Source organism: Bombus terrestris, chromosome 1, assembly GCF_910591885.1.
Source record: "Bombus terrestris chromosome 1, iyBomTerr1.2, whole genome shotgun sequence".
Classification (NCBI taxonomy): domain Eukaryota; kingdom Metazoa; phylum Arthropoda; class Insecta; order Hymenoptera; family Apidae; genus Bombus; species Bombus terrestris.
Window position 1 is genome coordinate 14,681,257 of NC_063269.1, and position 27,274 is coordinate 14,708,530.

Below are 27,274 nucleotides of genomic sequence, written 5' to 3' on the forward strand. Positions count from 1 at the left end.
TTCGTAGTTTGTCATTCCACATACGTAGCCTTGTATCACTTGAAGTTGCTGGATCGTTGAAAATATATATTAACCTGTTAATATCAGCGTTATATTCATTTAACCACCCTTATTATCTGAACCGAAATAAGGGATCGAACGATTCGTGGCGTCGATTAGTCAAATCCGTAACGGGAATTTGCGACTCCCGTTGGCGCGCTTCTTCGAGATCGCGTTCTCCCCGCGAACGGTCGAAAGTTTGGTATTCGCAACGCTATTATACAGATTATGCTCGCTGCTCTCCATTTTGCGCTCATCGTAATTTGAAGAAAAAAACAAAAACAGAGTTACTCGTTGATTCTCGAAAATATTTTTATCATCACGTGTAATTGTTGTTAATCATTCCCAATTCGTTCGTATAAGTCTTCTTTCGTTTTATTTTTTACTGATATTCGCAAGTGCCTGTCGCAGCTTCGATTTTTAAGCATCACCATTGACAAATTTCGATCATCTACGTGAATATTGAGAAACGTACAAGATCATTGATAACCGTGAAAGAAGCCGCACTAGATAATATATAGAAGATACTTCCAGTTTCAGAAAATTGTTTCTGTTCTTACATCAGCAAGATTAAGGAGATTATCGGGATTTTCGAGATTGCTCAGATTAACGAGATGAATAAGATGATGAACAAATTTAACGATTATAATTTGATAGGACAGAGAATGGGCAAACAAATTATAAACTGTGCAGAATATACAAAATCAATCAATATAATTCATCCATATGAGGACACATCGGTAAATTTACAAAAAAGAAAACGTTCAATTCTACGAGAATAGCAAATATTAAAAATATTGTGTATAACACCAGACATATGATTCCTACTTTTTTGTTTAATTTAAAATTGAAACATGCTATAACTGTATAAAGAACTACTATGCAAACAACTGTTGTAAGTACACTGTAGGATATAGCTCCTGATACGATCTCCACTTCTCTTCCTTTCATTAGGCAACTTATTGTCCACGGTAAGCCCAAGCAAAGTAAAATGTCGAGAATATTTGCTCCCAACGTATTGCTCATCGCCATATTTCCGTCCCCTAGATGTATATGAAACATTTAATATTTTATATCGCCGATCAGTGATTTGATTCATCAAAATGTAACAAATGTAACAACAAAATAAATAAGAAATTTTGATACAAAAAAATTTTTTTAAAAATTAAGCTTACCTTGTTTGGCTAAAATCACGATGGACGCAAGCTCCGGCATATTTCCACCAGCAGCTAGAAATGTAAGACCCATAATGGAATCCGGGATATCTATTGTATCACCGACAACCGTCGTCATCCAAGAAACCAAATAAGAAGATATTCCGATCCAAATCACACACATAATGAATGTCAGTGGATACCAGCGTTTCAATCGTTCGATCCTGACATCTGGTATCGTTACATAGAGCAAAAATTTCAATGGCCAACCAAACATAAACCAACATTTTCCAGTCATAGTTCGTTCCCTTGGCCAAGTAAATAAATATTCTGCAAATAAATATACAGAAATGATACATACATACAATATGCTTATGCTTCTCAACCGCTTCGCAACATTCATGTACGATACATATACACAGATACATATGTACATACATACCAGAAACAGAACGTTCCAGCGATTTGTCAAAATTTTCTAGAACATTTTCGAGATCATGCTGTTGACTTTCCAATTTTTTAATATCCACGTTCTTACTAGGATTAACCACAACGACATCATCTGGAGAGCGCAGTTTGTAAGAGCCATTACGAGGCAACTTCTCTCCAACGTTAGACACTATAATTAATCGCAACTAATTGTTACTCGATATCTATCTTACTCGACCCGCAATATTTTCTCAAAACGGACAAACAAACAATGGAAATTAGTTGAGAAAGAGAATGTTACTTACACTTTGTCGCGGATTTAGAATTAAAAGGAACGATTTTACCGCAACACTGCCAAATACCTTTGCCACAAAAGAGCAAGATTAGGTAAATGCAGAACAACATTATCAAAATCATGGCTTCGTACCAATGAATCCGACGATCCCACATTATTGCTACCAATGCTCCTATAGATACCACGTACATTGCACAGTCTCGTGACAATATTCGCCATTCTAACGGTATCGCCTAAGTCAAAGAGAATAAAAGAGGAATTAGAAATTGTGTTTTTGAAACAACCGTTTCCTTTTAATTCTTCAAACTTCAAGGATAGAGACGCACGTGAATAGGAAACAAAAAAGATAATCAGGAAAAAACTAATCATGTAACGCTAACAAGGTCAATGGAAGATAAGTAAAAGAGATAGGTATTCGATACGATCGATCTAAATATACATACTTAAAAAGAATGCTTATCATCTTTTATCTAAAAGTCTGTATCGTTATAAGAAGATTGAATGGGTGAGATAATTGATTTGCCAGCGCATTCGCCAAAAATTATTTTCGTATATGTATACGCGTATTATATGTATTTATATATATAAGATATAGTTATGCAGTACAATCGCGTGTAAATTGTGCGATAGATGTTAATATCAGATTGGCATCCATACAGCGGTTCACTTTACTTTTAGTTATCGTTCATATTCATAATCATCTAAAAACAATTTTCAACTATACGTGTATTTTTAAATATGTGCGTGTACTTACGCAAAGAATCGTTAACGCTCCGCAGGCAGGAGTTGCAAACGTGTCGAATACGGCGCTACCGACAACAGTACCAACACCAAGATCTGACTCGGTTAGGAACGTTCCAATTATATTCACGAATAATTCGGGGAAGGAACTGCTCATAGCAAGAAACGTCGCTCCAGCAACATCGGTGCTTATGTTCATACTGACGCATATGCAGTCGATAGCTGGTAATAGATAATCATGGCAAACGAATGCTGTCAATAGAAAACAATATAATCCGAGAAAGGTATGCAACACTACGGCTCCGTGACGACGTTCTTTGTACGTGAACAAATCGTCGGGAAAATCAAATATAGAACGATCCGTGCAGTTAATTTCTTTCTCTTCTTCCTTTTCTTCGATCCTAAGAGATACGAATGATTCTTGTCCATCGCTTCTCGTTGCTTGCTTCGCAGCCACCTTATTTTTAATGATTAGCATCGGTTGATTTATGTCACGTGCTTCGGCGATTCCATTCGGCAAGTAAATCGAGAATGTTTCTACAAGCGAAACATTTCTTTCTCTTTCTCCAGGTAAAAGATATATTTTCAATGGAAATAACAAACAATATAGTCGTGTAAAATTCTCTGAAAACCTTAATCTAGAATCGATACGCGCATGCCTCTTTGAATATTTGAGCGCGCCAACTTGTACGTACATCGAGACAATTGATATTTTCAGAAAATTCCTCTCTTCTATCGTTCCCCTTTGAATTACGCGCTATCCAGTTCCACTGATGATTCGATGTTCGTAAAGAAGGCAAACAGACGAATGTTGCGAAGAAAAAATGCTATTTAAACGTATACTATTATACGCGTATATCGATCAAATTGACAACTACATGTATGCATCAAATTAACTACTCTAATTGTAAATTTACCACTTACCGTTTCCAAGTAGCGCGTAAGAGGCTGGAGTCCATATCGATAGCACAGTGATACACGCGTAACTTTTTAACAACCATATATTCATCTCGTCTTTCATGTACTCTTCGAATGTTCTCTTACGATCTATGTATATTGTTTCTCAATACTACTTTTTGAAAAGTAGTCTGCGCATTTATGTTACATTACGTTCAACTGATTACGCTCCCTTCCTAAAGCTCATTCAAACGCCGTTATTATCTATTTAACCATCGTCGACGTTGTCGTCAGTATCGATAACAGTAACGAAATCCGATTTTAAAACCACTTTATACGCTTAGCTATGCGCGAAGTAGTTAGCTTCTATAATTAAACTAAACATTTTTAAACTAAGGTTTACTTACCTCGCCACATCGACTTACATATACATATGTGAAGATATGCATGTTGCTCTCTATATAAATTGACAAAAATATTTCAGAAATTGACAAAAATAATCAGAAATAACAGTAAAATGATTAATTATACATTACGACTAGGAAGAATAAATATACTAAATCGTATACAAATGATTGCATTTGTTCTTTATTTCATAATCGATTTCTTTTTTATCACGTACACTAATAATCACGATACTGTTCGTATTTTTTCCCCGTAAATGACGTTTACGAATGATATGATTAGTAAAAAGAATTTGTAAAAATTACAAGTAATCGAATGAGATTGATGTAAGGAGATAAAACGAAAGAAATACATACGTGAAACGCTATGCGTGCAAATGCATGCTATTTCGTTTGGCATAACGCATATATACATACGAACCCTAAAACATACTGCGCGCATCAAACATACATATACAATGTACATGTCCATAGAAACGAATATATGTGTACATATTCGTAAAGGTATAGTATATCAAAATCTATCGAACGTTCATTCGAAATATTTCATTCATAAGTACAAAACCGTACAATGAGTGAAACCAGGAAGCCACGATACACACATATTTGTCTACAGTGTAATGTTCCTAAACTCGTATTTCATCATAACATGACGAATATATAAGTCTCAGAATTCGAGATCATTTTCTATTCAAAGAGTCAGGATCTCTCAGATAACGTGCTCGCGTTCGTTTGCTACTTCGTTACATCTTTTCTAGTAGACTTGTCTTTACCATACATAGCATCTAGAAACAATCCCGCAAATACTATAAACGTGCCCAACCATTGCCTAAATGTCAAACTATTACCAAAGATAAGTATTGAACCTAAGACTGTAAAGAATTTTCTAGTTGTAGTTATAATGGAGCATGGCAATGGACCGAATTCCGCAACGGTAAGAAATATAAAATATTGTCCAAATGCTCCTGCTACAGAAAAGGTAGCAATGTGCCATATAATAAAAGGGTATCTATGTAGAAACTTAATAAATTCGACAAGTTCTCCAGAGGCTATGATGACAATGCCGCTAAAGATCGCAGACCAGCCATTCATATTCAACATCATATGACCAGACTTGGAATTGTGTTCAGCTCTCATTCTTTCTTGCACAGCGCTAGTTAGACCATCCATTGTTAATGAAAGTAATAGCAGTAATTCTCCAAATGCAGTTTGTCCCTCGGAATGCTTTTTCAATGGATTGACATCCTTGTACATAAACAAAGCTACACCAATGACTACTAAGAACACAAACAAGTACTTTCTAACTGGATATACCTGCAAGATAATGTGTTTGATTGTTAGAAATCATATATAAGATATGTAAATATATGATTGTAAATTGTAAAAAACAAAAACAAAAACCGACAAACAAGAAATCATACATATATACACAATAATACAAGTTCCATAAATCTTCTCCTGAAATAATAATACAAGGTAGACGATTGATTATATATCTATGAATGATACATCAATAAAAAAAAGAAACAAAATACCTTGTTCCCCAGCAGTACACCGAGTATCATTACCGGAATTGGTTTACCGGCTTTTCCAATCACTTGTGTTGGATAACTAACAAATTGTAATGCCATATTACTGCATACCATAGCAAGCAAATAAGTGAGGGCAGAGAGCGCATAATAAGTTTTCGGAGTAGTGTCCTCGCCCTGTTTCATGATCGTTAATAAACTAGTCTTAGCAAATAAATAATTAATTAGACACTGGAAGAAAACTAAAGTAAACATATACGTAAACTTTTCACTGCTTTTTTCATCTCCATATTGTCCTCGTGTGATCTTCTCTTGCAACATGCCAAAATGAAAATAACATACAAAAATACCGATAGCGCAAAACAAAAGTTTGAAACGTTTTGAAGAAGCCATTATAGCTATATTAGTATAGCGTCAATATATTGGAATAACTAATTTTGCTATACTGTTACTCTTTCGGTCATTAGCCGATGTCACGATGAACAGAAAAATCTTTGAGACATTCTATACATACGTAAATGACAGATAAATAATACGTGGCATTTAACGATAGGTTATGTTCCACGTAAATTACACAAATGTAAGCAGAAGGGGAATGGGCATAAAAGTATGAGAGAGGTGAGTGTGTACATGAGAACTGCCAGCAGCAACACAGAATCGGCCGTTCGTTAGACAAAGATAGGGAATCCTCTTCTCAAAGCACCATTTTTTAGAATGGGCTATAAACCTAATAAGCTAGATTAAATATAATGTGTGCATACCAAAAGAAAAATAAATATGTGTCTATCTACGCATTCACACGTCAACATCGACGTATCGATATCAATTCATCTATGAACAACACTCTAGATCCATTTCTGTATATTAAGCCACGATCATATAAACGAGTCTTGACGCTCACTAGGGAAAACCGAAAATTGAATCGTGCCTAATTGTGAAAAATCAACATGGAAATTTTAAGAAAGACCACGATCTTTCAAAACAAACGGAGATGAGTGAAATAATCTGTCATTGTCTGAGAGATTCAAAGAATTTCTCGCATTCGCGGAACGTAACCTTTTTGTCTTCCACGTTAATTTTTCACAACTAGTCACGACTCAATCTTCAGGCGATTTTCCCTAGACTTCGGTATATAGAGTCGACACCTGTTTATACATAAGATCGTGTACTAAACTACTAAAGTTAAACAAAAACTGACCTCAGGCCAGCTAGGGATTTTCTGCTGCTTATTGTAGCGTACCTATTCCACACGACAAAAACTATGATTGCCACATCCTATCATGGACTTATACACACAATATGTATCTTTTATGTTTATTTCTTTACAGTATGCTAAAAGTTTATAGTGAAAGTATTTCGTGACAGATAATGACTTTTGGTCGCAATATTTGTCGAATCTTGAATTTATAGGTATTTGTGTTTTTTACAATCACAATTAATCAATTTGTTGATTTTGCATGCATCAATAAAGTCATAAAATGAGAAGTTCGATAAGGACAACTTGGCAAAAGTCGACGGTGTTGTTTGTTTTCGCAAGCATAATTATTACATTATGTTCTACAGCGGCATGCTTCAAAACAGATAATTCAAATAAGGAATCTCTTCAATGTGGTGGTTGTAGCTTTAACAGACAAACCATCATAAAGACACAATATAAGAAAGAAACAGAAGATTACTGTGCAGCAACCAATGATCTTCATATTTATAAAAAGACTAGTGTCAATCGCATAGATCGTTTAAAAAACATGGCTAAAATAGAGGCGGGCACCTACACGATTGGTACAAACGAACCTGTGTTTGTCGCAGATGGCGAAGGTCCGAAACAGCAAATATATTTACATAGTTTTTATATAGACAAGATGGAAGTGAGTAATCGTGATTTTGCAAAATTTGTCAACGTAACCAATTATCGAACAGAAGCTGAAAAATTTGGAGATTCGTTTGTATTTGAAGGTCTGTTAGATGAAAAAGTTCGAGCAAACGTAACGCTCGTTGTTGCTCAAGCTCCTTGGTGGTTACAAATAAAAAATGCAAATTGGCAACATCCAGAGGGTCCAACTTCTGATATTAAGAGTACGTTTATCTGTTTTTCGATTGCTCAAAATTATAAGTTGGAGGTAAAAAGAAATAAACTTAAATAATTCAGATAGAATGGATCATCCCGTTGTTCATGTATCATGGAACGACGCTATTGCCTATTGCGAATGGTTAGAAAAAAGATTACCGACCGAAGCCGAATGGGAAGTTGCTTGTCGGGGCGGACTGTCAGATAGGCTGTACCCATGGGGTAATAACTTGATCCCAAATGGTCGATACAGGTGAATATAGTTATATAAAGAATTATCTAAAATTAAAATAATCCATCAAATTAAAATAATCTGCAGAGCAAATACGTGGCAAGGTGATTTTCCAAGTAATAATACTAAAGAAGATAAATACGAAAGCACATCACCTGTTACAGAATTCCCGCCAAATAAGTATGGATTACATAATATGATAGGAAATGTTTGGGAATGGACATTTGATTGGTGGACGACCGAAACTAGAAAACGAGGCGGGCCTAATAATCCTGTATATATGAATTACTTACCTCTATCTTTTTTATTTGTTTTTTCTTTATTTTTAAATAAAACCGGCAATTATTTTTATAACATGAAACATATTTCCAGAATGGCCCATCTAGTGGCACGGACAAAGTGAAAAAAGGCGGTTCCTATCTTTGTCACAAGAGCTATTGTTTTCGATATAGATGCGCTGCTCGGAGCCAAAATACTCCAGATACAACGGCTGGAAATCTTGGTTTTAGATGTGCATTTTCAGCTTAATTTTAATCGAAAAAAGAATTAATCGATTTTTTAAATAAATGTTATTTAATCATCTCATATTATATCATGTTTTTTCTTTTTTAATTTGATCAAATAGAGTGTCGTTTAAAAACAGAAGGTAGCTTTTGTAAAAATGGCAAGAAATTATAATACACGTACTATATTTCCAATGCGTGTACAGATAAAATCATTGAAAGACAGTTTGAGAAGGAGGATGTTCCCAGCCGTAATCGTCATTGCAATTTGTGTACGGTCGTTAAAAGTATCATACGTGTATAGAGATTGCATATATTTGCAATTTCTTTGTTATATATTATATCAGAGAAGAATTTCCTCTCTGATTATAGCAAAAGTCAGTCAATTTGTTTATACGTATATCCATGATTTGCTTTCTTTTCTATAGAGAAACATGAAAGTTTCTAACCAGTAAAAGTTAAAATAATTGCTCACTCCTCTTCCCGTTTTTCGGTTCTTCCCACAACGTTATAACATAACTCTTTCGTTTCGACTATCATCGGCATTCATCGGTTTGTTTCGGTTAAGTTCATTTAAAATTTCGGGCGTCGGCTTGTGATGGACGACTATTATTAAAACGGTGTTGCCTTGTGTTGACGTTTAAAGCTGAATCGATTGAAACTTTTAACAATTACAATAGTAAATTATCATCGGAATAAATTCATATGTATCGAAATAATATTGCAACGAGAAATTGATGATATCATGGAAAACAGTGAAACAAATATTTATAAACTAACCTTCTCTGTCACAGTGTAAAACACGGGGTGTAATTTCAAAACATCGTTTTAAGCATTTATTAGAAATTTTAAGGAAAAGAAACTATCGTATTCACTGTAAAATGAATTACGGAAAAAAATCTCCTAGCATGGGTACACCATCGGTATACTCGCACGTTACTACACGTAGCAGTGCAAACTTAAAATCTTCACGATCAATGCGTAGTGTTAAAACACGTTGGTATCAAAAACCAATTTTGACGCATTCGCATTTACTTAATATTCAAAGAGGCGCCATGTTTACAGCTATATTTGCATTGGTAGGTATGTAATTGATTGATAATGTATAAAATTTATATTCTATCATTCATATAGATGGTGTTTTTCTTTCTTTAGTGTTTAGCCATTTTTACCATTTGTACGTCTATATTTGATCTTTATTGTCTTTACGAAGCTGCACCAGGCTCAACCCATTATGGCTACTATATAATATCCTATGAATTTGTTTATGTGGGCAATCGGCATGGTTAGTAGATATAGGACATTGAAATTTGATTGTCTATATAAGCTCGATGAAAAGAAAGGAAAAATATTTATTTATATATATCATTACTGCTTTTTAAAAATTTTACCTTGATGTTTCATTTCAGTACGTAATGCTCTTGTTGTTTTTGCTTTGTTCTCTATGCTTGGTGGAGTAGTAGTGTTTGGAACATCTGTGATGTTGATAACTGCTTTAAGAAAAGAATATGAAAAGAAGATGGTACCATGGCTCTACAGTTTTGCAGCTTTCACTGTTTTCAGATTTCTTGCCTTTATCTTCTTCAGTATAGTAAACGACATGATATTTGCTTATAATATTACAATGTGTATTTTGTGGATGACATTCATTTGTTTTTCCATTTATGGATGGTTAATAGTATATTCTTTATATGTGGAATTATGCGATCTTACAAGACTAGAAGATTTAGCTCACTTAAGAGTAAGTTTCTTTATTTAAACATCTGGGAAAGACTTTTTTTCATTCCTCTTTCCTGTTACTGTTGATTTGTTATCTTATCATTTGTCTGAATTATTTGTTTTTGTTTTTCGTATGATATCGCCGATTGACTATTTTTATTTTATTTTAGATCGGGACCATGCAGTCATTGAATGCATCAACTACACAGTCCATCGCTGGTTCTCGTCCAACAACACCACATAGCGCGGTATCAGCACTGCCTGTGAATTAAGGCAGGAAAATTTGAATAATCTCTACATTCCAACAAGTTGTAACAGTGTCATTATTTTCGTTTCATCAATATGAATAAACACCTTACATGAAAATGGAAAGGATACGAGACAAGGAAGCTGGATATATGTACACGTACATATATAATGTTAAGATACTTGTTTAGCGCAAAGCGTAATATATATATAAGCGTATATATATACATTAATCCGTCCGATAACTTTGGGATTCCGTCCAAAACTATAATAAAGTACGAGTTTTTAAGAGTAGAAACTCATACGCTTGTATGAATATTAACTTAGTATATACTATTTGTAACCATATTTAATTTTTGTTATAATTAACACTCTTTTGCTAATAAAATTTGGATAAACTTTTAAACCCACATTCATTATTAGTCTGTCGTTAGTATATGTTCAATTTATTATCAATATATATTATTATCAATATATTATATCAGTATATGTTCAATATTATTATCCATTTATATCGTCAATAATTTATTATCCTTACATAAATCGTTATTTGAGCTTCACTTAAAGTATAAACTAGTTTTTAATCGATTTTATATGTGAATTATATCACAGTTGCTGCAGTTTCATGTGTTAATTATATTATTTTAATTATATTACGTCAACAAATAGATTAAAATGAACTAAAATACGTAGTTACACAAAGAAACGAAAAATTTTTCCCAAATTTTGAAAGTCCTTCATTAAAAATGCAATCGTGATTCCATTATAATTAATTGTCAGCGGATGGTCGAGCCAATTCAGTTTCAGTATACATACGTAACAACGTATGAAAAAGTGAATATGCAAAATAAATAGTTCTTCCAAGAAGGTTTAAGAGAAATATACCGATTGCTGTGATTAACTTCAGAAGTACCCCAAATGTAGCCGTCAATATATACATGGCAATTGCAAGGCACATTTTCTATAAAAGCCATTAATTGCTACTACACATATATGTGTGAGTGTATGTCTATATATATATATACATTCATATTATATGTGTTTGTAAAGAATAAAAGAAAAACGAGAAAACCAATATGTATCGAATATAATTAAAAACGAGATCTCGATAATCAATCGTTAACATAGTAATATATATATATATATATATACATTTCCTGTACAAACTATCAGCTGTATCATATTTAGTATGTTTCTTATCGACAAACAATTTATTTTATTTCAGACTGTGTGCACGCACACATGCACGTGCATGTAGTTTAAATTGGCGTGTACTTTAGCTGGTACGTGCTATACGCACTGAGGATTATTTATATTATGTATAGTGCTAAAATATAATGCCAGTTGCCCAAATTCAATGTAAAGAATGTAGTTGTCATTTGCGTTTAATAATTTTGATATAGCAATATAATTAGATAAAAGGAAAATGTTTCATACTAATACCAGAGAGGAAATTTCTTCTCTGCTAATACGTGTAATATATACATACATATGTGTATACTTATTTATGTAGGTGGAAGGAAATTTGTTATTTTATAACAATGTTTCATGAAACTTGTGTTTCCAGTTCATTTATAATAGAACAAGAATGAACTTAAATGATGATTTGCGAAGATCTAAAACATAACCGTCATACGAAATTATAATTATACAAGTATGAATTCAAATATGTCGACGTGTACATGTCTTGATCTTCATGTACTTTATATTTTACATCGATATTTTCCTAGCGAAACTTGAATCTTTCTTTCGAGATGGTAAAGCACCTGCTTCTAAGGAAACAGTTGATACATGAGAGTAACACAAAGTTAAAATAATGTAGTTGATAGATGTCAATCGATTTGTTCTCGATTCCGATTTTTGGTAAATATTGATATTTAAAATATTTATTTAAGCTACTGTTGATATATGTACCCATCTCTCTCTTGATGTGTCAACATAATGTAAACATATTTGTTAATATTATCGTCGTAGTTAATATTTGTATATCATTCTGATGTATCTTTCGAGTAGTTTTTCCAGGAATCCCGTATTTTCTATAAATATATCATGTTAATACTGATTTTCCCAATTTTTTATCGGGAGTGGGAAGTAATGAGACAGAGAAAAGAGAAAGGGGAGACGAGAGAGAAAAAAGATAAGTAAGTAAGTAAGTGGGGGAGAAGTAAGAAATATTATTGTTTGTATGTTCATATACATGATTGGTTCGGTATAACTCGTTTGTAAAAATGATGCGTGTTTTATTATGCATAGATATTTCACTGTCAAACCGTCTATCTTCGTTTGGCTTTTTTCTTACGTAATATTAAAGGTACATATTAAATTGCGTCAAGTGGCGAAACATACATATGTATAGTAGAATATAGAATGTTGGATGGACGTGAAATACGTAATATTAACAAGAATGTTCTCTAGAATTTTTCGGCATGACATTCGGAGCGACGACTCAAGAGAGATAGGTAACAGAAGAAGAGTTAATGATGAAAAAGAAAGAAAGTGGATAAAACAGGTGATTTAGGAAGAAAACATTTCAGAAGTAAATGGTGAAAATAATGGTAAGCAGGAACCAGTTGAGTGATTTAAAGTGAAAAAACAAAAGTTCCATTTAAGTTCGGATATGTGTATGTACTTATGTATATTTGAAGGATGGATAGGGTAGTGAGGGGAGGGGCGTGTGTCTACGGTAGAAGTGAAGCGCAATAATGTTTGGAAATAAAAGAAGAATAAGTGTGAAGTACGAGGTGGAGAATCCTATACGCGAATTGCATATTTATCGAGTAACGTTAAACGCGATGTGTTTCAAAGCGATCACGATTGTCTAGTCGTCGCTAGAGGCAAGAGAATAAGTAAATCGAGTCAATTATGATTTTCGATGGAGAGAAAATTGTTGTTTTTATTACAAATGGAAGTTTAAAGTATAGCAACATGTTTTATATATGTATAAAACACGTTTGAAATTGGACGGTGTTTGCCCCAACAAAAGATATATCCTATAAGAACATTCGTGGAAAAAGGAAAAAGAAAAAAAAGGAGGGAAAAAGAAAGAGAAATGGAAGGCATTATATTGTATTTCATCATTTCCTTACAAACTTCTCGAACGCGGTTCATACATATCAAGTTGGAGTTACTAAGTGGTGGTTTTATGATCATCTCGAATTGAATAAACGCGAATACGCGGCGATAGAACTATATAGTACTTTGGTCAGTTTTCCACTGTGTTCTTCCTTCTTCTCTGCTTCCTTCTCTGTTCTTCCGAGCTGTTCAGAAAATCAACAAGGTAACCTCACTTTCGATCACAAACACGAGACCAAGATCATTTCAATGAACTTGATTCAAGAGCGACACTTAATTCTGAGCCAACTTCGAACTTCGAACGAAGTCATATTTATGTGTATCTGACGCGCATTACCGCGTGCATTACCGCGCGTTTATTTCCTCTCATCACACACGTAAAGCATATTTGTTACGCAAATTGAGGTATACAATTTCGAAAAAGAAGAGATAAAGTTAACCAACATATTCGCAATAGAGCATAACCGAGAATTAGTTTCACCACTTGATGGGTCCAGTATAATCTGTAAAGCAAACATTCAACAATGATATAATATACATCATCATTAGGATTCAAAAGGAAAAAAAAGGAACGGAACTGATTAATTTGTCTCACCTTTGCCACTTGATACGTGCTTTTGGAAGAGTGTCTAGCGGATCTTTTATCAGATACATACGAATTCCACGTATATATGTCCGAAAATATTGGTCCCAGTCAATATCGGTGATATCGCATGCAAAATTTTCACGGTCTTCCTCTGTCATCTTATTTAGTAACTCCTTAATATTATCATTCGAAAACTTCCATTCGTGGATAGAAAAGTAGTTAAGTACATCCATAAATTTGTGTATCTTTTTATAGATTTTTAACATCCTTTGAGAAAATATTTCAAGATATATATAAATATTAAGTTCATAATAGAGAGAAGAAGAGGAAGAATTAGAGTCATAGAATTAAAACAGAAGAGAATAAAAAATCATATGAAAAAAAAGTATAGAAAAAGAGAGAGGGATGGGGAAGAGAGAGAAATTACCTCGGTTGTTTTCCCAAACAGAGCGTGACGGTGTCGATCAAGAGTGCCGGTAATAAGTGTAACAAGTAAACATACATAAGATGAATTATCCTATGTTTGTTATTTCGGAAACTATAGTACCATATGGCTCTGCTAGTGGGAAACTCAAGCCCGTATTTTTCGGATAAAAGTTTCAATTGATCGTATGTTATAGGATTATCTTTTGAAACATAATTGTAAACGGGTATGTCATTTTCCCTTTCTTTGGTAGTTGCAGATCTGTGCATAAAAAAATGCGCGTGAAAAATAAAGTAAAAATAAGGCAAAGATAAAGCATGCGTGAAAAGAAATAGAAATATGAGAGAAAAGAAACAGGGAAAGACAAAAGTTAAGAGTAAGAATCGAAAAGTGTTGATAGAGTGGAGAAAGATGCAAGTTTTGATCGGTGAATCTTACTTTCGACGATTTGCGACATCCCACGCGCAAGCTATCAAGGCATTTACTGTTAAATCTCCAGGAACAACATTGGCTTCTATGGATCCATCGCAATGAATCGATCGTAAGACCCCGGTACCAGCCCCAGCTGCGACACCTGTTGGTCCGTACAAGTTGTCGATCCATCCTCGCACCGGTTCTTGGTATGTTGATATCACTGAAAATTCCATTAAATCCTCCAATCAAATTAATTTTTATGTACATTTGACCGACATATACCCCTACCCCAATCCTCTTTCCTTTTTTGCTCTCACACTTTCTCGCTCTCTCTTTTATTTATCATTTTCCAATCTGTTTTTATATAGTACGTTGTTGTTTTGGCTTTGTTGCCGTTCTCAAATCAAATTTTTTCTCCTGTCCGGTTAATCTCATGAAACGGGAAATGAGCATACGATCGCGTGATGGTTAAATACGAAGAGAAGAGATATCGAATTTGAAAGAGTCAACGAGAAAATGTTTGGTATCGTTAGAATAGGGAAGTTATAGATAAAACTAGGTAAAGCTATAGAGATTCCTAAGACTTCTACTAACCAATACCGGGACGAAATATTCCAACAGGCAGATCACCGGCCTGTTTCACAATGATACCTTCCGCTACTGCTTTTGTGTATGTGTACGTGTTCGGCCATGCACCTAATAATCTTCAGCAACATAATATAGCCGAGTTATTGGAACAAGAGTAAGCAGAATAGAAATAATTAGACGGAATGTAATTTTAATTAACTTAAATTCGAATTAATTTCGCTGGAAAAAATTTCTTACCGTGGAGTTATTTCCTCGATCAATTTCTCATCCATATATTCAACGATAGTTGCCAACTTGTCTCCGTCAATCGGTGCTTCGTACACCTTTTCTTCGATATGAGTTCGCGTACAATTGGCATATGCTGTTGATACGTGGATGAACGCCTGAAAGTTTCGTTTATTATTACGAAATAGCTTACTATTAGCGATTTTAAACAATTATAATTATAATTATTATTATTATAAAATAAAAAAAATATTATTATTATTATTATTATCATCGTAATTGCTTAAATTCGTACAATATACGTAAAAGTATACATGTGCATGTACCTTTAAATATGAAATTTCCTTACAAAGATCCATTACATCTTTTGGACTACGAACATTAATGGGTACGGCAAGTTTCATCTTCTCGTCAAATCTGACCGTTGCCGCAACATGAAAGACGATTGAGACTTCTCGCGTAATCGTTTGCCTGTCCGCGGGAGAAATCCCAAGACCTGGCTGACCGCAATCTCCGGCTATAGCAACGATTTGATGCCGAAATTTTGGTTGCTTCTCTTTTACTTTGCCAAAGAGCTAAACAAAAAATAAATTAGTAATCGAATGTGATCAATTGTCGTACTAGTTTTAACGTAGAGATTCATTTAGCGGCTGATTTGTAGAGATCCGCTTCGGTAGCGAGAGGATAATATGGTAGAGAAGATAAAGTAGGGTAAGGCAGTAAGAAAAAAAAAGAAGAGAGTTGCGAGATATCGGTGGTCGGTCGAGTGACTCGAGAGCGGCATGTCGAGGGAAAGCGAGTTCGTGTTATGATCGATCCGTAGTGCCGGAAGCAAAAGTAGAACTAGAGAAAATCATAGGATCGGAATTTGTTTGCTCGAAAAGAAAAGAGAAAGAAAGAAGAAATTCGACAGAACTCGGAAAAGGTTGAAAAAAAAGCTGGAGAAAAAATAAGAATTCTTACCGGATCGTCAAAGATTTCCTCGATACGTTGATGCATATCTTTCCCTTTCTTCGGACGTACCAACAAATAGATGAACGAGATCCCAGGACATTCTCGGAGAAGCTTCTCTATTAAAAGTTTGCCAACGAATCCAGTACCGCCAGTGATGAAGATGCTTTGCCCATTGTAGAACTGTTGAATCGGGCTGAGATTCGACTGTTCCAAAATCAAATCGCAACGATCACTTCGAACCAAATGTTCCGTCGGATTATCGTTCAATTTGCAACCATTATCCAATATTATCGCTTCTTGGCCACATGGTTCCACCAGAACTTCCACCATCGCGTTGTTCGTGTTCGCTGCGTTTGCTGCGTGACGTTTCCAAGTTAACAGTAGAGCAACAACTGAAGAAAACGAAGCAAACAAAGGAGGAAATAAAGTACGGTATACCGCATCAACTACATGCCAATCTGAAACGAATACCGTTCCTCTTTCACACAACTGTTTGTACTTTTGCGATAGTTAGTCAGAGAGAAATTGCGTACATCACCGCGTCATAGAGTGAAAGTTGATCGTGAACTTGGTCGCGGCGTCTTTTACTATGTTCCAAATTCAAATCGAAAGGCTACTATCGACAGTCCGTGCTCGTTGTCCAATTATAAAAGATGCTTTGCTATACGTTATATTTACCCTGCTGTTCTACGTGTTAGGGAAAAATAGCCAAAAATTTTGTTATAACGACGTTTATTTTGCTTGCTTTCCACTCTATTTTTCGAATCGCTAACGAGTTGCTCTTTGCTTCCAGGATGGAGGCCAAAAGAGCCGAAATAGTCACAAAGCTTATGAAATTATTGATATGTTAATATGTTAACAAATTACCATGCAAAATGTATAATAGTACGGTAGAACGCGCCTGCATAGATTCGATATTTGCATAACGACGGCAAAGTCCTTTTCCTTGTACTTCGAATCTTAGACACAACCCCCCCGCTACCATTTCTACATTTTACGTTTAACCTAACCCCACTCCTAGCTTATCTTCAATCAGCCAACTCCATCTTACAGGTTGAGCGGCGGAAATCTTCCTTTTGTGAATCACTAAAATTTCGAATTTGCAAAGGTCATGGCGATCTTTAAATTTCAGAAATTCCTCCCGTTCAAATACAGAAAATGTTACACCCGATTATGCAGATTGTCAACATTATTCGAACGTTGTGTTCGATGTATTACATAAGTACTAGCGGTACGGATGCTGCGAGAGCAACCTTTATAAAATAGCAGAATCTTCCGTTAAATGCACTGTTCGATACGAAGAATTTTAAAAACCACGAGGATCCGTCGCTGTAAAAAGACAAACTAGTCTGCGTTATTACGGATTTACCGAATTCTCATATTCATATGATTGATGATATTTTGATATTTTCATATGATTAATCGTTACGTCGGACTGTCACGACAACTATCCTACTTGTATCATTTTTTATGTGATATGCACATCTGAACGAACGAACAGACGAATTCGTCCGAACGATTCCCTTCAGCTATGCTCGACACGAATTTTAACTGGTGATGAACTCACGGTGAATGTCTGACGAAGAAAGTTGTGGATTGACATAGATCGAAGACGATTCATTAATTCAAGAAAATTATTTGCTACATTAATACATCGTACACATGTTACACATATCGTACACACGCGAGTTTCACCCTTTCGTCGTACCCTATTCGCGACCCTGTATCTTCTTTCTCTCTCTTTTAACATTCGAATGGAAATTTACATTAAAAATATATGAAAGTTCGTTCAACGACCGTGTGAAATAAACATTACATTAATATATGCATATACATTAATGAAGAATCATTAAAAAGAAAGGAAAAGCTGATCGCAATTTCTACTCGACACACGCGTTTATCGCTATCTGAATGGAATGTAATGATGAATTCGACGAATCTCGTTCAAAAATTCCGTCAACGATACAAATCAAACAATACGAAGCATTTTTCAACCGATCAACGATCTGAATAATGGAAATTAATTCTACATTTGTAGTCTACATCATATCGGATTATTCAGATAACTTTTGCACAATTTCACTGACCTTATCTGATGTTCCGTGAGAGTAACGTCCACGCAACACTTTTAAGGTATGAAAGAAATCATTAGCCATCAAACGAATATCGTTAATCGTGTAAGGAATAGCCACAAGCGAAGAAAAGAACGAACGAATGTACGAACGAGCGGAAAAACAAACAAACACTAGATATACCTTGGAAACTTTCTCCTAGTCCGAATCTACCGATTCTTCTCCTCTTATGCCACCTCAAACCTTTTGCAAGCGATACACCTCAGAATTGTCACTCGTGCCGTCGTCAGTCTTACTTTTCCTTTCTTCTCCTTCTACTCTGCTTCGTGCAGTGCCCCTCCTCTTTACCCTTTGGCTCTCTTTCCCCTTCCTTGATCGCTCAATCATACTCGACCCCCCATCAACCACCTCATTTCTATCGCATTATTTCTTCCCTCATTTTTCTTAGTTTTCCTTTGGTTCTTTCTTCCTATTAAGTTATTTCTTCGATCTGTGATTTTCTGATTGGTTGTCCTATACTCTCGTCATATATTCTCTATAATTTAACGAGTTTAATAAAATGCTATTTATGAATTTGCCGGTTATTGTAAATAGCTAAAATTGAAATTGGATAGAACGAGAACTTCAAATGATGCGAGCAACCTATATTTCTTGTTAAAAGATCGGCGATACGAAAAGAGAAAGGCGAGAAAGCAAGGAGATAGATAGATAGAAGAAAAGAATTTCGGTCGTTTCAAGTATTTAAAACATCTGAAGAAGTATCAGAATCGTGTATCTTGACTTGTTTTAAAATAATTTGGCCGACAATTGAACGGACGTTCGCAAAACTAGACGTTTCGATTACGACGCATTCGTCAGCAAACAATCTTTGCAAGAATGGCAAAATTCGTCTGTTCGAATTATGTGCTTGAACAAATAAATAACTAAAGTTTAAGGTCCCGTTTAATATACCGTTATAAGGTCATGAATCTGCTTTTGAATATATTCGTATACCATTGGCATATTTTTAAACGTATCATGCTCTATTTATGTATATGACTATTTCATTTGAAATAGATGGCGAAAAGCAAACCGCGTCACAATTTCTTTGCGCTTATCGATTTATCGTAATTGTCAGCATGTTTTCTCACATACGACGTATGCTATGGCAACGGATTATATATGTACGTTTCTGGGAAGAATTAATAACCTCCTGTTAGAAGTACTGTTTTCTAATGCTAATAGTTAATAATTAATAATTTATGATTATACAACCTTTAGCTGCATATATACGTATGCACATTTATAATCTATTTCTGTTTCTGTACAAAAATGTATAAGAACGGAAGTACAATTAAAATGTATACTTATATGTATAGAAAATACGTGAGTTATACAAAAACGATTTGCTTATAACGAACCGCGGAAAAATAAAATTCGTTGTTGCTTGCAGTGAATTGTAGTAGAAGCACAAATCTTTACGTTACTGTAAGTTTCAAACGAACTTTGTTTCGCAATAAATAAACAAATTAATAATGATGTAAACATTTTTTCAAGTATACAATTTTTCATGCTAATTCGAATATACTTATGAAAAAACGCAACTTTTTGTAACACTTATGAGATTGATTTACTAAAATCGCGTATCTTTCCACGCAAGGATGTATGTATAATGCATATAGTTTAAACGTCACATGAACATCAGAAGTAACTTGTTTGCAGGTAGATACGTCAGTAATTAGCACATTTACTATTAATTCTAGGATTTGTATCGATAAAAAGTTGCAGATCATGTAACGTTACTAATGCTTGTTGTATTTATATTGAATTCTAATAAATGTCACAAGTTCGTGCAGCACTTTTTTCTTCTTCCCTTTTCTTGGAGCAACGTTTAAATCAATCACATATAATAACGGAATATTTTAAATATTAATTATTAAAATGTATATAATCTTTTTCAGAATTATATTATTATATGGACGGAATATTGCTTGGGTTTTAATATTAAAATGATTTTCCATAGAAGACATTCGCAAGGTCACTTAAAGCAAGGCACACAAACGTCCGTTATGTAAGATTATTCCTATAGGTTTAAAATTTCAGATACGTAGGTACTTACTTCGTGGTTAATGAGTGTGTATGTGCGTGAATGCGCACATCAGATGGAGGGAAAGAAGTATGAGTAAGTAAGCGAGCAAGTGAGAGAGATGGAATCCAAAGGAGATGGTACGCGTGGGTGTAAATGTACGCTCGTGTATGTCTTTAAAGAAATAACAGCAGAGATGGAACAACATAAAAGAGAATGAAAGAGGAATGTGTTTGTGTATGTAATGTACACGGAACAAACAAAACGTCAGCTCGAAGTCGATATTTGCTGAGTATGGATAATCGTAAGAATGTGCTTCGTAAAAAAAAAAGAAAAAAAAGATAAGGAAAAAAAGAATGAGTTTAATTTTGTCAATGACAAGGGACAAAACATTTAAGAAATTCGTCTTCAAGACTTCGTATTAAGCAGCAAGAAATGATTTTCATTGTCTTCGCTGGAAACGTTGATCAAATCGTTGATATTGTCACGCTAATATGTAACGTGATGATCGTAGGTAGTAGTCTTCGATGGTATTTGTCGATCGTTTCACAAATGGTATACTTTCGTTTAAAGCATAAGAATATTCAGAATACCAATCGCGATGAAAAATATTTTCCAATTGCTGCCTAAGATTTTCCGAAGTCTGATCGCCGATAGTCTCGAATACCGTACCTATACCTAACAAACCAATAGTTAATCACAAATGTATAAAAAGAAAGAAAAAAGAAAGGAGGAAAAGTAAGAGAAACAATTGCCTGCTGTATTTATAAAATAATCGCCAGACCAGTTGCTTGTTCCTATATACGCTGTTACATCGGTCACCATATATTTATTGTGATTTACCCTTGAGAACGGTATTCTGTCGAAATCAGGATTCGTAGGAACTATAAATTTTCTCTAGAAGAACATGTTAGCGTAAATGCGATGCCATGTATGAAATATATAATGGAACTATACAGAACGCAAGCATGCTTCTTTAATTCTTTACTGACCACTTCAATTTTCACACCCGCATAACTATCTGTTAGTTCCATGAGCGATTTCAAAAAGAAAACCTCTGATTTTCTCGTATGCTTCCACGACGATATCAATAGTCGTATGTGTACTTTACGTTCGATAGCTGCCGTTCTCAGTGCATCATCTATTATCGGCCAATATCTAATACGAATTATACAAAGTTAAATGTAGAATGAGCAATCCGAACGAGACTATAGAAACACTTAGTACATATACGCATGCGTGTAAATATAGATAGATTAATGGACGTATTAGAAACACCTAAGTAGATTAATCGATACGTACTTGATTTTAGCTGTATATATAGTCAGTGGAAAATAATCCATCACTGAGATGTAAATAAATTTCTCGGCTTTTTCGATACAATAAAGAATAGCATCCACGTCATTCGTTCTACCTTTTGGCGAAAATGGCGGAGGTGAACTCTGAAATATACGATAGTATAATACAAATTCTGCTATTTCTTCCTCTCAGTCACCCTTTTTTCTGGACTTGATATTTTAGATTCGCACAAAACCTGTTCCATATTAAATTTGTATACGCTGGAATGGTGTCCTTAAAAAATCACACTTACCGCAACAAATGTTTTATATTTATTATTCATAAATGTAAAGTTCATCGGATTCTTTAAATTAATTCTCGTATTAAGATAATCCGGCCAAACAGAAGGTATTTTACCATCGTTGCCTACTGTCCAATAAATCTACCAAATATATCAAGAAATAGCTTTAGCGTTTAGTTAACTATTACGTAATATCCGTATATGGATTACCAGAAACAATCGACTTACGTCGAATATCTTGGCAAAATCGTTTGCCAAACAACTGCAATTTAAAGCCATTAAACCAAGTTCCTTCACCTGCGAGAGCGACCGCCAATCCATATTCGCAGAACCAATATATAAATGCGTTCTGTCAACGAGCCATAATTTCGAATGAAGTACTCCTCCTCCGAACAATCCAGCAAAATTTAAACTTTTGACCTACTCACAGTAAATATGACACACGTTCTTCCCTGCGGAATCGTTCAAATTATTGAATTACTTTAAAACAGCATTACATTACCTTAGCGTTTGCCTTTTTCGTCAACACTTCCGTATCGATGTTCGGTCTTATTTGCGATGGTATATTTTGCGTTATCTTCAGTAAAATATTCCGATCTCTGCCCGCTTCGAGAAGCAAATGGAAAATTTCTTCACCCTGAAACAATCGTTTCAAACTTTCCTGGAACACAGAAATTCAGTTGCTTACATACCTGTTTCGCACTATCGTCTGGATACACATCTTCCCTCCTCATAGTCCAATAAAACGATGCTATTTCTATCTTTTCCCGCGCCAATGAAATCAATTTGATCCAAGAGTCGTAAGTGTTGTCGAGAAAAACGGTGTTATTCGTGTAACTCATGCCGATTGGCAAAGTTTCCACGAAAGATAAATTACAGCCATTCATGCAACTCGTATCGAAATCGAAATTCGTGCCGTTCGACGCGTATTTATCCGCTGCATGATCTAATAATGGCAATAAAACAACCAGCACTATCAAAATTAGTATGACTGTAATTGGAATGCAGCTTGGTCTGCACCATCCTTGTGCACCTCCCCATCTGTTTCGGTAACACATAATATTAACACGACTAATTAATTATCTTATTTTTGAAGGATATTCGATCGTATTTCGTCTTTCTGGCCAAAAGAAACACTAACTTCCCATTCGTAATTGGATCATCAGTATCGTTTCTTAACATAAAACCGGAATAATCCCACAATTCGAAATCATCGTCAGGAGCGGTGGTATTACAGTTAGCTGCACTGGCACCAGATCCACCACCAGAACCACTATTTCTACCACCACTGCCGCTATACTTTGATGGGTTCAATTCTAATCTGGCATTCTCAGAAACTGTCTGTGACAAGTAAGGTAAATTTTTGTTTGATGGATAGGACAAAGGCATTCGAAATGGGATAAAAAGAAGGAATCCTTACGTAATTGTACATACGGATAATTTGTGCTTAACAAGAGGCGTTCTGCTCTTACGATGTGGCAATAAAACGACTACATCCTGATCCTTGCCTTGTTCTTTCATGTACTTCGTATAAGACTTAACCGTGGAAGTAGTGGCTTTACTCGTGGAAGAAGCTGTATGACGTATCGAATCTTCGTCATTGCCGGAACATTTCGAATATGCGATATTCCTTACATTATTGTTTCCACCGTACGAAACGTTGTGCGTGTTGTTCACCTTTCGGATCGAATTTCATACGATCAGTAAAATTACTCGCGCACTCGTATCGCAACTCGTATATGTAAAAGTAAAAATGTAAAATCATGGAAATCTTTTCACCTCTTTCCCGTTCTTTCATATTGATTTCAACTTAAAAACTGATTGCTAAAGGAATTACAAATTTTAGAAAAGCGGAAAGAGAGAAATGCGTACAATTTAAATGGATATAATACAGAAATAAAAGTAGAAGTAAATAAACCGCATTTATTCGAGTGTGCGAAACTCGTGAAAGTGACTTAATTCTAGTAAACTTACTTGTACTAATATGTGACAAGCCTGAGATGCAATTTGAAAAAGACCATCTTGTAAATTGCGTCCACCGTGTTCGGTATTTTCGGAACGATTGCTCCCTTTCCAAGCGAAAAAAGACATCCTGATGCATTTACTATAATTTAAACAGGGTATTTTTGTAAGAGGAACACTTAGAAAACTATGGAACGCCATGCACGTGAAATCTAATTAAAACCATTTGCGGAATATAAATAAAAGAAACACAATAATACGAATAATTTAATAACGAAACCCTTTTAAGCATAACTTTAATTATGACAATAATATATTTTATTGCAATTTGAACAATTCATTTTCAAAATTATTATTCTCCAAGCGATCAAAATGTGACTGGTCGTAGCGTAACCAAAGATCTAAGCACTATTTCGTAACTTTCTTTGTTAAAAGCGCTGAACCGCTACATATTTTCTTCTGGATCAAAATGAACAAAGAAATAAAAAAGGATGCGGAGAATAAAATATAGGGAGTAAGTGGGAGGTTCGGGGTTGAGGAAAAATTGACGAACGTGCGTGTGCATCTACATGTATATACGTAAAAACAGTTGAATGAAAATGTATCAAGTTCAAGTTGGATAAAAACATACCCGGACGAAGGAAATCTTCGGTAACATTTACACACGTGCGCCGTTCTAAACGTTGCGTCCGTCGACCTACCACCGACGTATTTTACGAAACGAACAGTGTCGATCGAAAAGTCGCGTTTGCTGCGCGACGGACTTGCGCTCAAGAACTTTCTGTGACCTACATATTTCGTCTTCAAAACTTTCAAAACGGTACTTTTCCATATTATTTATGATTTATCTCCGTTAAACTTGTTACGATCTAATTTGGACGACCGATAAATCGCACATACATATGTATGCGTGTGTACATGTATGTTATGTTGTGTCTTTATAGGCGGATATAGAACAATATCGGTATCAAGGGATGATACCGATGAAATGCTATAAATAAAAGAAAACAAAAATGAGCATGTATATATATATTGACTATCCTTGATGCATTTTATGAATGCATGGTATCATACAAAATATCGTTGTTTAAGAAGAAATTCATTTCGTAGAACGTACTGTAGATGTATCGATAGGACTCTTAATTACTTAATTCTTTCGAGCGTCTTTTGAGTTCAAGTCGAGACCAATTAATTAATGCGTTTGTTAATATCAAATATATTTGAAAATGCATTTAATATCGTTTGTACGTATGTGGCAAATTCTAAATTTTAATTTGTTTTCGAAATTATTATTAATTGTAAAAGATTTCCTTGAAGTTACATAAGTAAGATATAAATTATATTTTCTGTTCATCAAAAACAATATATGTATAACGATTAAAGTATTCACAAAACCATTGTAAATGGAATATATCGAACGAAAACCGTTTTAGCGTACATTTCTAAATGACGAAATGTAAATTTTAATTCCCTTTCTTTCTTTAAAACCATAAACTTCTTATCTTTTATTAAGATGTCTAAGAAATAGCAGAAACACATCTCTTGGAAATGTTGAAAAAATTATTTTATTAGAAACGATCAAAAACTGCTATAGCGTTATCATTCTGGGGTTGAAATTGAAAATATACAAGTATGTACATATATATGTGTATGTAAATATGTAATTAGTATACTAGTATAAGCGGCTGGATTTTCACCCACTCTAGGGTTCACCGTAAACCTCACCAATTTTTGGAATTGGAAATAATATGTATGTATATAGGTTATGCTTGTGTGGGTATCGACATATCACTCACACCTGTTGTTTCTTTTTCGTTCACTTCAATTTCCGAAACAATTTTCTTAATGAGATATCGGACTACGATATTAAACATGCCAGAGAAAATAGTTGAATAACGAACGTACTATTTTACTTTTCATAAAAATAGCTACATAGTCACAAACTCCGTTTCCCTTTGGAATTCGTTGGAACGATCGTTATTTACACACGATTTTTGTGACTCAAATTAACCGAATATTTTTCATCACTCATGACAGACTTATTTATCAAGCACATATGACCAATGTTAAACGGAATAGACTATATCGACTATAGTTTGCCCAACAGGACGAAGCAGTAGACATAAACAAAACGTGATTGCTGTGACTGCAACTATTGGCTGCAGCTATTGGCTGCAGCTATTGGCTGCAGCTATTGGCTGCAGCTATTGGTTGCCTACTAGTGACAATATTGTCACTACCGTTTGTTTACGTCCACTGCCTCGTCTCGTTGGTTAAGCTACAGAACTAACATACACCAACTAATTGTTTTCCCTATAATTCCATATAGAACTTGTAAAACCGATAGAAGTTAATTGTTTCGTCCGCAATCGTATAAACAAGTCTCGACATTCATATACTGCAAAACAATGTATCTACATCTGCATACGTTACTCATGCACAAAACGTGGCTTTGTTGATCTGTCATGTTGATTTTTCACGACTAGATTAGGGTTGGCTCAATTTTCGGACGGCTTTCCCTAGTGAATATCAAGACCTGTTCTTATTTTAGGTCGATACAGGTGCCTCCACAAGTCCCTAGGTTACTAAACTGAGTCGAAAAATATCAAAATGGAGATTAATGGAGAAAAATATCAAAATATGACACGGATAACGAAGAACGTAGGACGGATCCTTTTCTTACTCTCTACCTTGATCTTTCTTTTGCTCAAAAGATGGTTGGTTTTCCCTAGCGAATTTCCGGCCTGCTTACATAATCGTGATACAAGCACGATCGTATACTCTATCTAATACACATCATAAGCATAAATGTGCGTTAGAAATTTTTAGATTCCTATCTAGCATTAAAAACATGGCTTTATGTTTTATTTGTTTGTATGGATTTTCATCAATTGTAATTACTGTTTCAGTAACAGAGAACATTTACTATAATATAGAGTTAATGATTGAACAATCGATGTTCTTCTTTCACTTCACCTCCCTAATTTATTCCAAGAAGAAAGATTATGATGAAAGACTCGACAAATAATATACCGTTTCGTAACAATTATTAACATGAGAAAGAAATGGAGATGAAAACA

General features: G+C 34.7%; 6 protein-coding genes across 19 annotated transcripts; 2 read left to right on the plus strand and 4 right to left on the minus strand.

Annotated features, from left to right (window-relative positions):
• Positions 1–736: 736 nt before the first annotated feature.
• Positions 737–4,034, minus strand: LOC100646614 (sodium/potassium/calcium exchanger 3-like). Of its 3 annotated transcripts, none has more exons than XM_048409022.1 (7): positions 3,583–4,034; positions 3,354–3,428; positions 2,672–3,195; positions 1,928–2,150; positions 1,636–1,812; positions 1,215–1,523; positions 737–1,082 (listed from the first exon to the last, which is right to left on the minus strand). In XM_048409022.1, the coding sequence occupies exons 3-7, from the start codon at positions 3,134–3,136 to the stop codon at positions 748–750; spliced, it is 1,509 nt and encodes a 502-aa protein (XP_048264979.1). In that variant the 5' UTR covers positions 3,137–3,195; positions 3,354–3,428; positions 3,583–4,034; the 3' UTR covers positions 737–747. The 3 variants fall into 3 exon arrangements, with proteins under 3 accessions (XP_048264979.1, XP_048264975.1, XP_003393451.2); XM_048409018.1 differs by having other exon boundaries at positions 3,354–3,485; XM_003393403.4 differs by lacking the exon at positions 3,354–3,428.
• An 87-nt stretch (positions 4,035–4,121) lies between these two features.
• LOC100646732 (solute carrier family 35 member B1) lies at positions 4,122–6,103 on the minus strand. The gene is made up of 2 exons (XM_003393404.4): positions 5,495–6,103; positions 4,122–5,273 (listed from the first exon to the last, which is right to left on the minus strand). The coding sequence occupies exons 1-2, from the start codon at positions 5,879–5,881 to the stop codon at positions 4,695–4,697; spliced, it is 966 nt and encodes a 321-aa protein (XP_003393452.1). The 5' UTR covers positions 5,882–6,103; the 3' UTR covers positions 4,122–4,694.
• A 293-nt stretch (positions 6,104–6,396) lies between these two features.
• On the plus strand, positions 6,397–8,375 carry LOC100646854 (formylglycine-generating enzyme). 2 transcript variants are annotated; one of them, XM_012313255.3, is made up of 5 exons: positions 6,400–6,898; positions 7,052–7,561; positions 7,635–7,806; positions 7,873–8,059; positions 8,158–8,375. In XM_012313255.3, exons 2-5 carry the CDS (start codon positions 7,234–7,236, stop codon positions 8,311–8,313), a joined length of 843 nt encoding a protein of 280 aa, XP_012168645.1. In that variant the 5' UTR covers positions 6,400–6,898; positions 7,052–7,233; the 3' UTR covers positions 8,314–8,375. The 2 variants fall into 2 exon arrangements, with proteins under 2 accessions (XP_003393453.2, XP_012168645.1); XM_003393405.4 differs by having other exon boundaries at positions 6,397–7,561.
• Positions 8,376–8,524: 149 nt separating this feature from the next.
• On the plus strand, positions 8,525–10,659 carry LOC100647054. The gene is made up of 4 exons (XM_003393407.4): positions 8,525–9,367; positions 9,444–9,573; positions 9,698–10,029; positions 10,178–10,659. Exons 1-4 carry the CDS (start codon positions 9,170–9,172, stop codon positions 10,277–10,279), a joined length of 762 nt encoding a protein of 253 aa, XP_003393455.1. The 5' UTR covers positions 8,525–9,169; the 3' UTR covers positions 10,280–10,659.
• Positions 10,660–13,303: 2,644 nt separating this feature from the next.
• On the minus strand, positions 13,304–19,631 carry LOC100647369 (fatty acyl-CoA reductase wat). 7 transcript variants are annotated; one of them, XM_048409008.1, is made up of 10 exons: positions 18,772–19,631; positions 18,604–18,641; positions 16,526–16,908; positions 15,889–16,137; positions 15,575–15,720; positions 15,344–15,453; positions 14,774–14,969; positions 14,339–14,596; positions 13,921–14,178; positions 13,304–13,828 (listed from the first exon to the last, which is right to left on the minus strand). In XM_048409008.1, the coding sequence occupies exons 3-10, from the start codon at positions 16,844–16,846 to the stop codon at positions 13,717–13,719; spliced, it is 1,650 nt and encodes a 549-aa protein (XP_048264965.1). In that variant the 5' UTR covers positions 16,847–16,908; positions 18,604–18,641; positions 18,772–19,631; the 3' UTR covers positions 13,304–13,716. The 7 variants fall into 7 exon arrangements, with proteins under 7 accessions (XP_048264965.1, XP_012168726.1, XP_012168719.1 ...); XM_012313336.3 differs by lacking the exon at positions 18,604–18,641 and having other exon boundaries at positions 16,526–16,872; XM_012313329.3 differs by lacking the exon at positions 18,604–18,641.
• Positions 19,632–19,783: 152 nt separating this feature from the next.
• LOC100647172 (5'-3' exonuclease PLD3) lies at positions 19,784–26,315 on the minus strand. Of its 5 annotated transcripts, none has more exons than XM_012313276.3 (13): positions 26,100–26,315; positions 24,826–25,185; positions 24,207–24,336; positions 23,667–23,909; positions 23,374–23,573; positions 22,925–23,273; positions 22,735–22,869; positions 22,461–22,652; positions 22,245–22,373; positions 21,956–22,095; positions 21,646–21,811; positions 21,409–21,550; positions 19,784–21,331 (listed from the first exon to the last, which is right to left on the minus strand). In XM_012313276.3, the coding sequence occupies exons 3-13, from the start codon at positions 24,321–24,323 to the stop codon at positions 21,138–21,140; spliced, it is 2,007 nt and encodes a 668-aa protein (XP_012168666.1). In that variant the 5' UTR covers positions 24,324–24,336; positions 24,826–25,185; positions 26,100–26,315; the 3' UTR covers positions 19,784–21,137. The 5 variants fall into 5 exon arrangements, with proteins under 5 accessions (XP_012168666.1, XP_048264939.1, XP_048264924.1 ...); XM_048408982.1 differs by having other exon boundaries at positions 19,784–21,325; positions 25,993–26,315; XM_048408967.1 differs by having other exon boundaries at positions 25,993–26,315.
• Between the last annotated feature and the right edge of the window lie 959 nt (positions 26,316–27,274).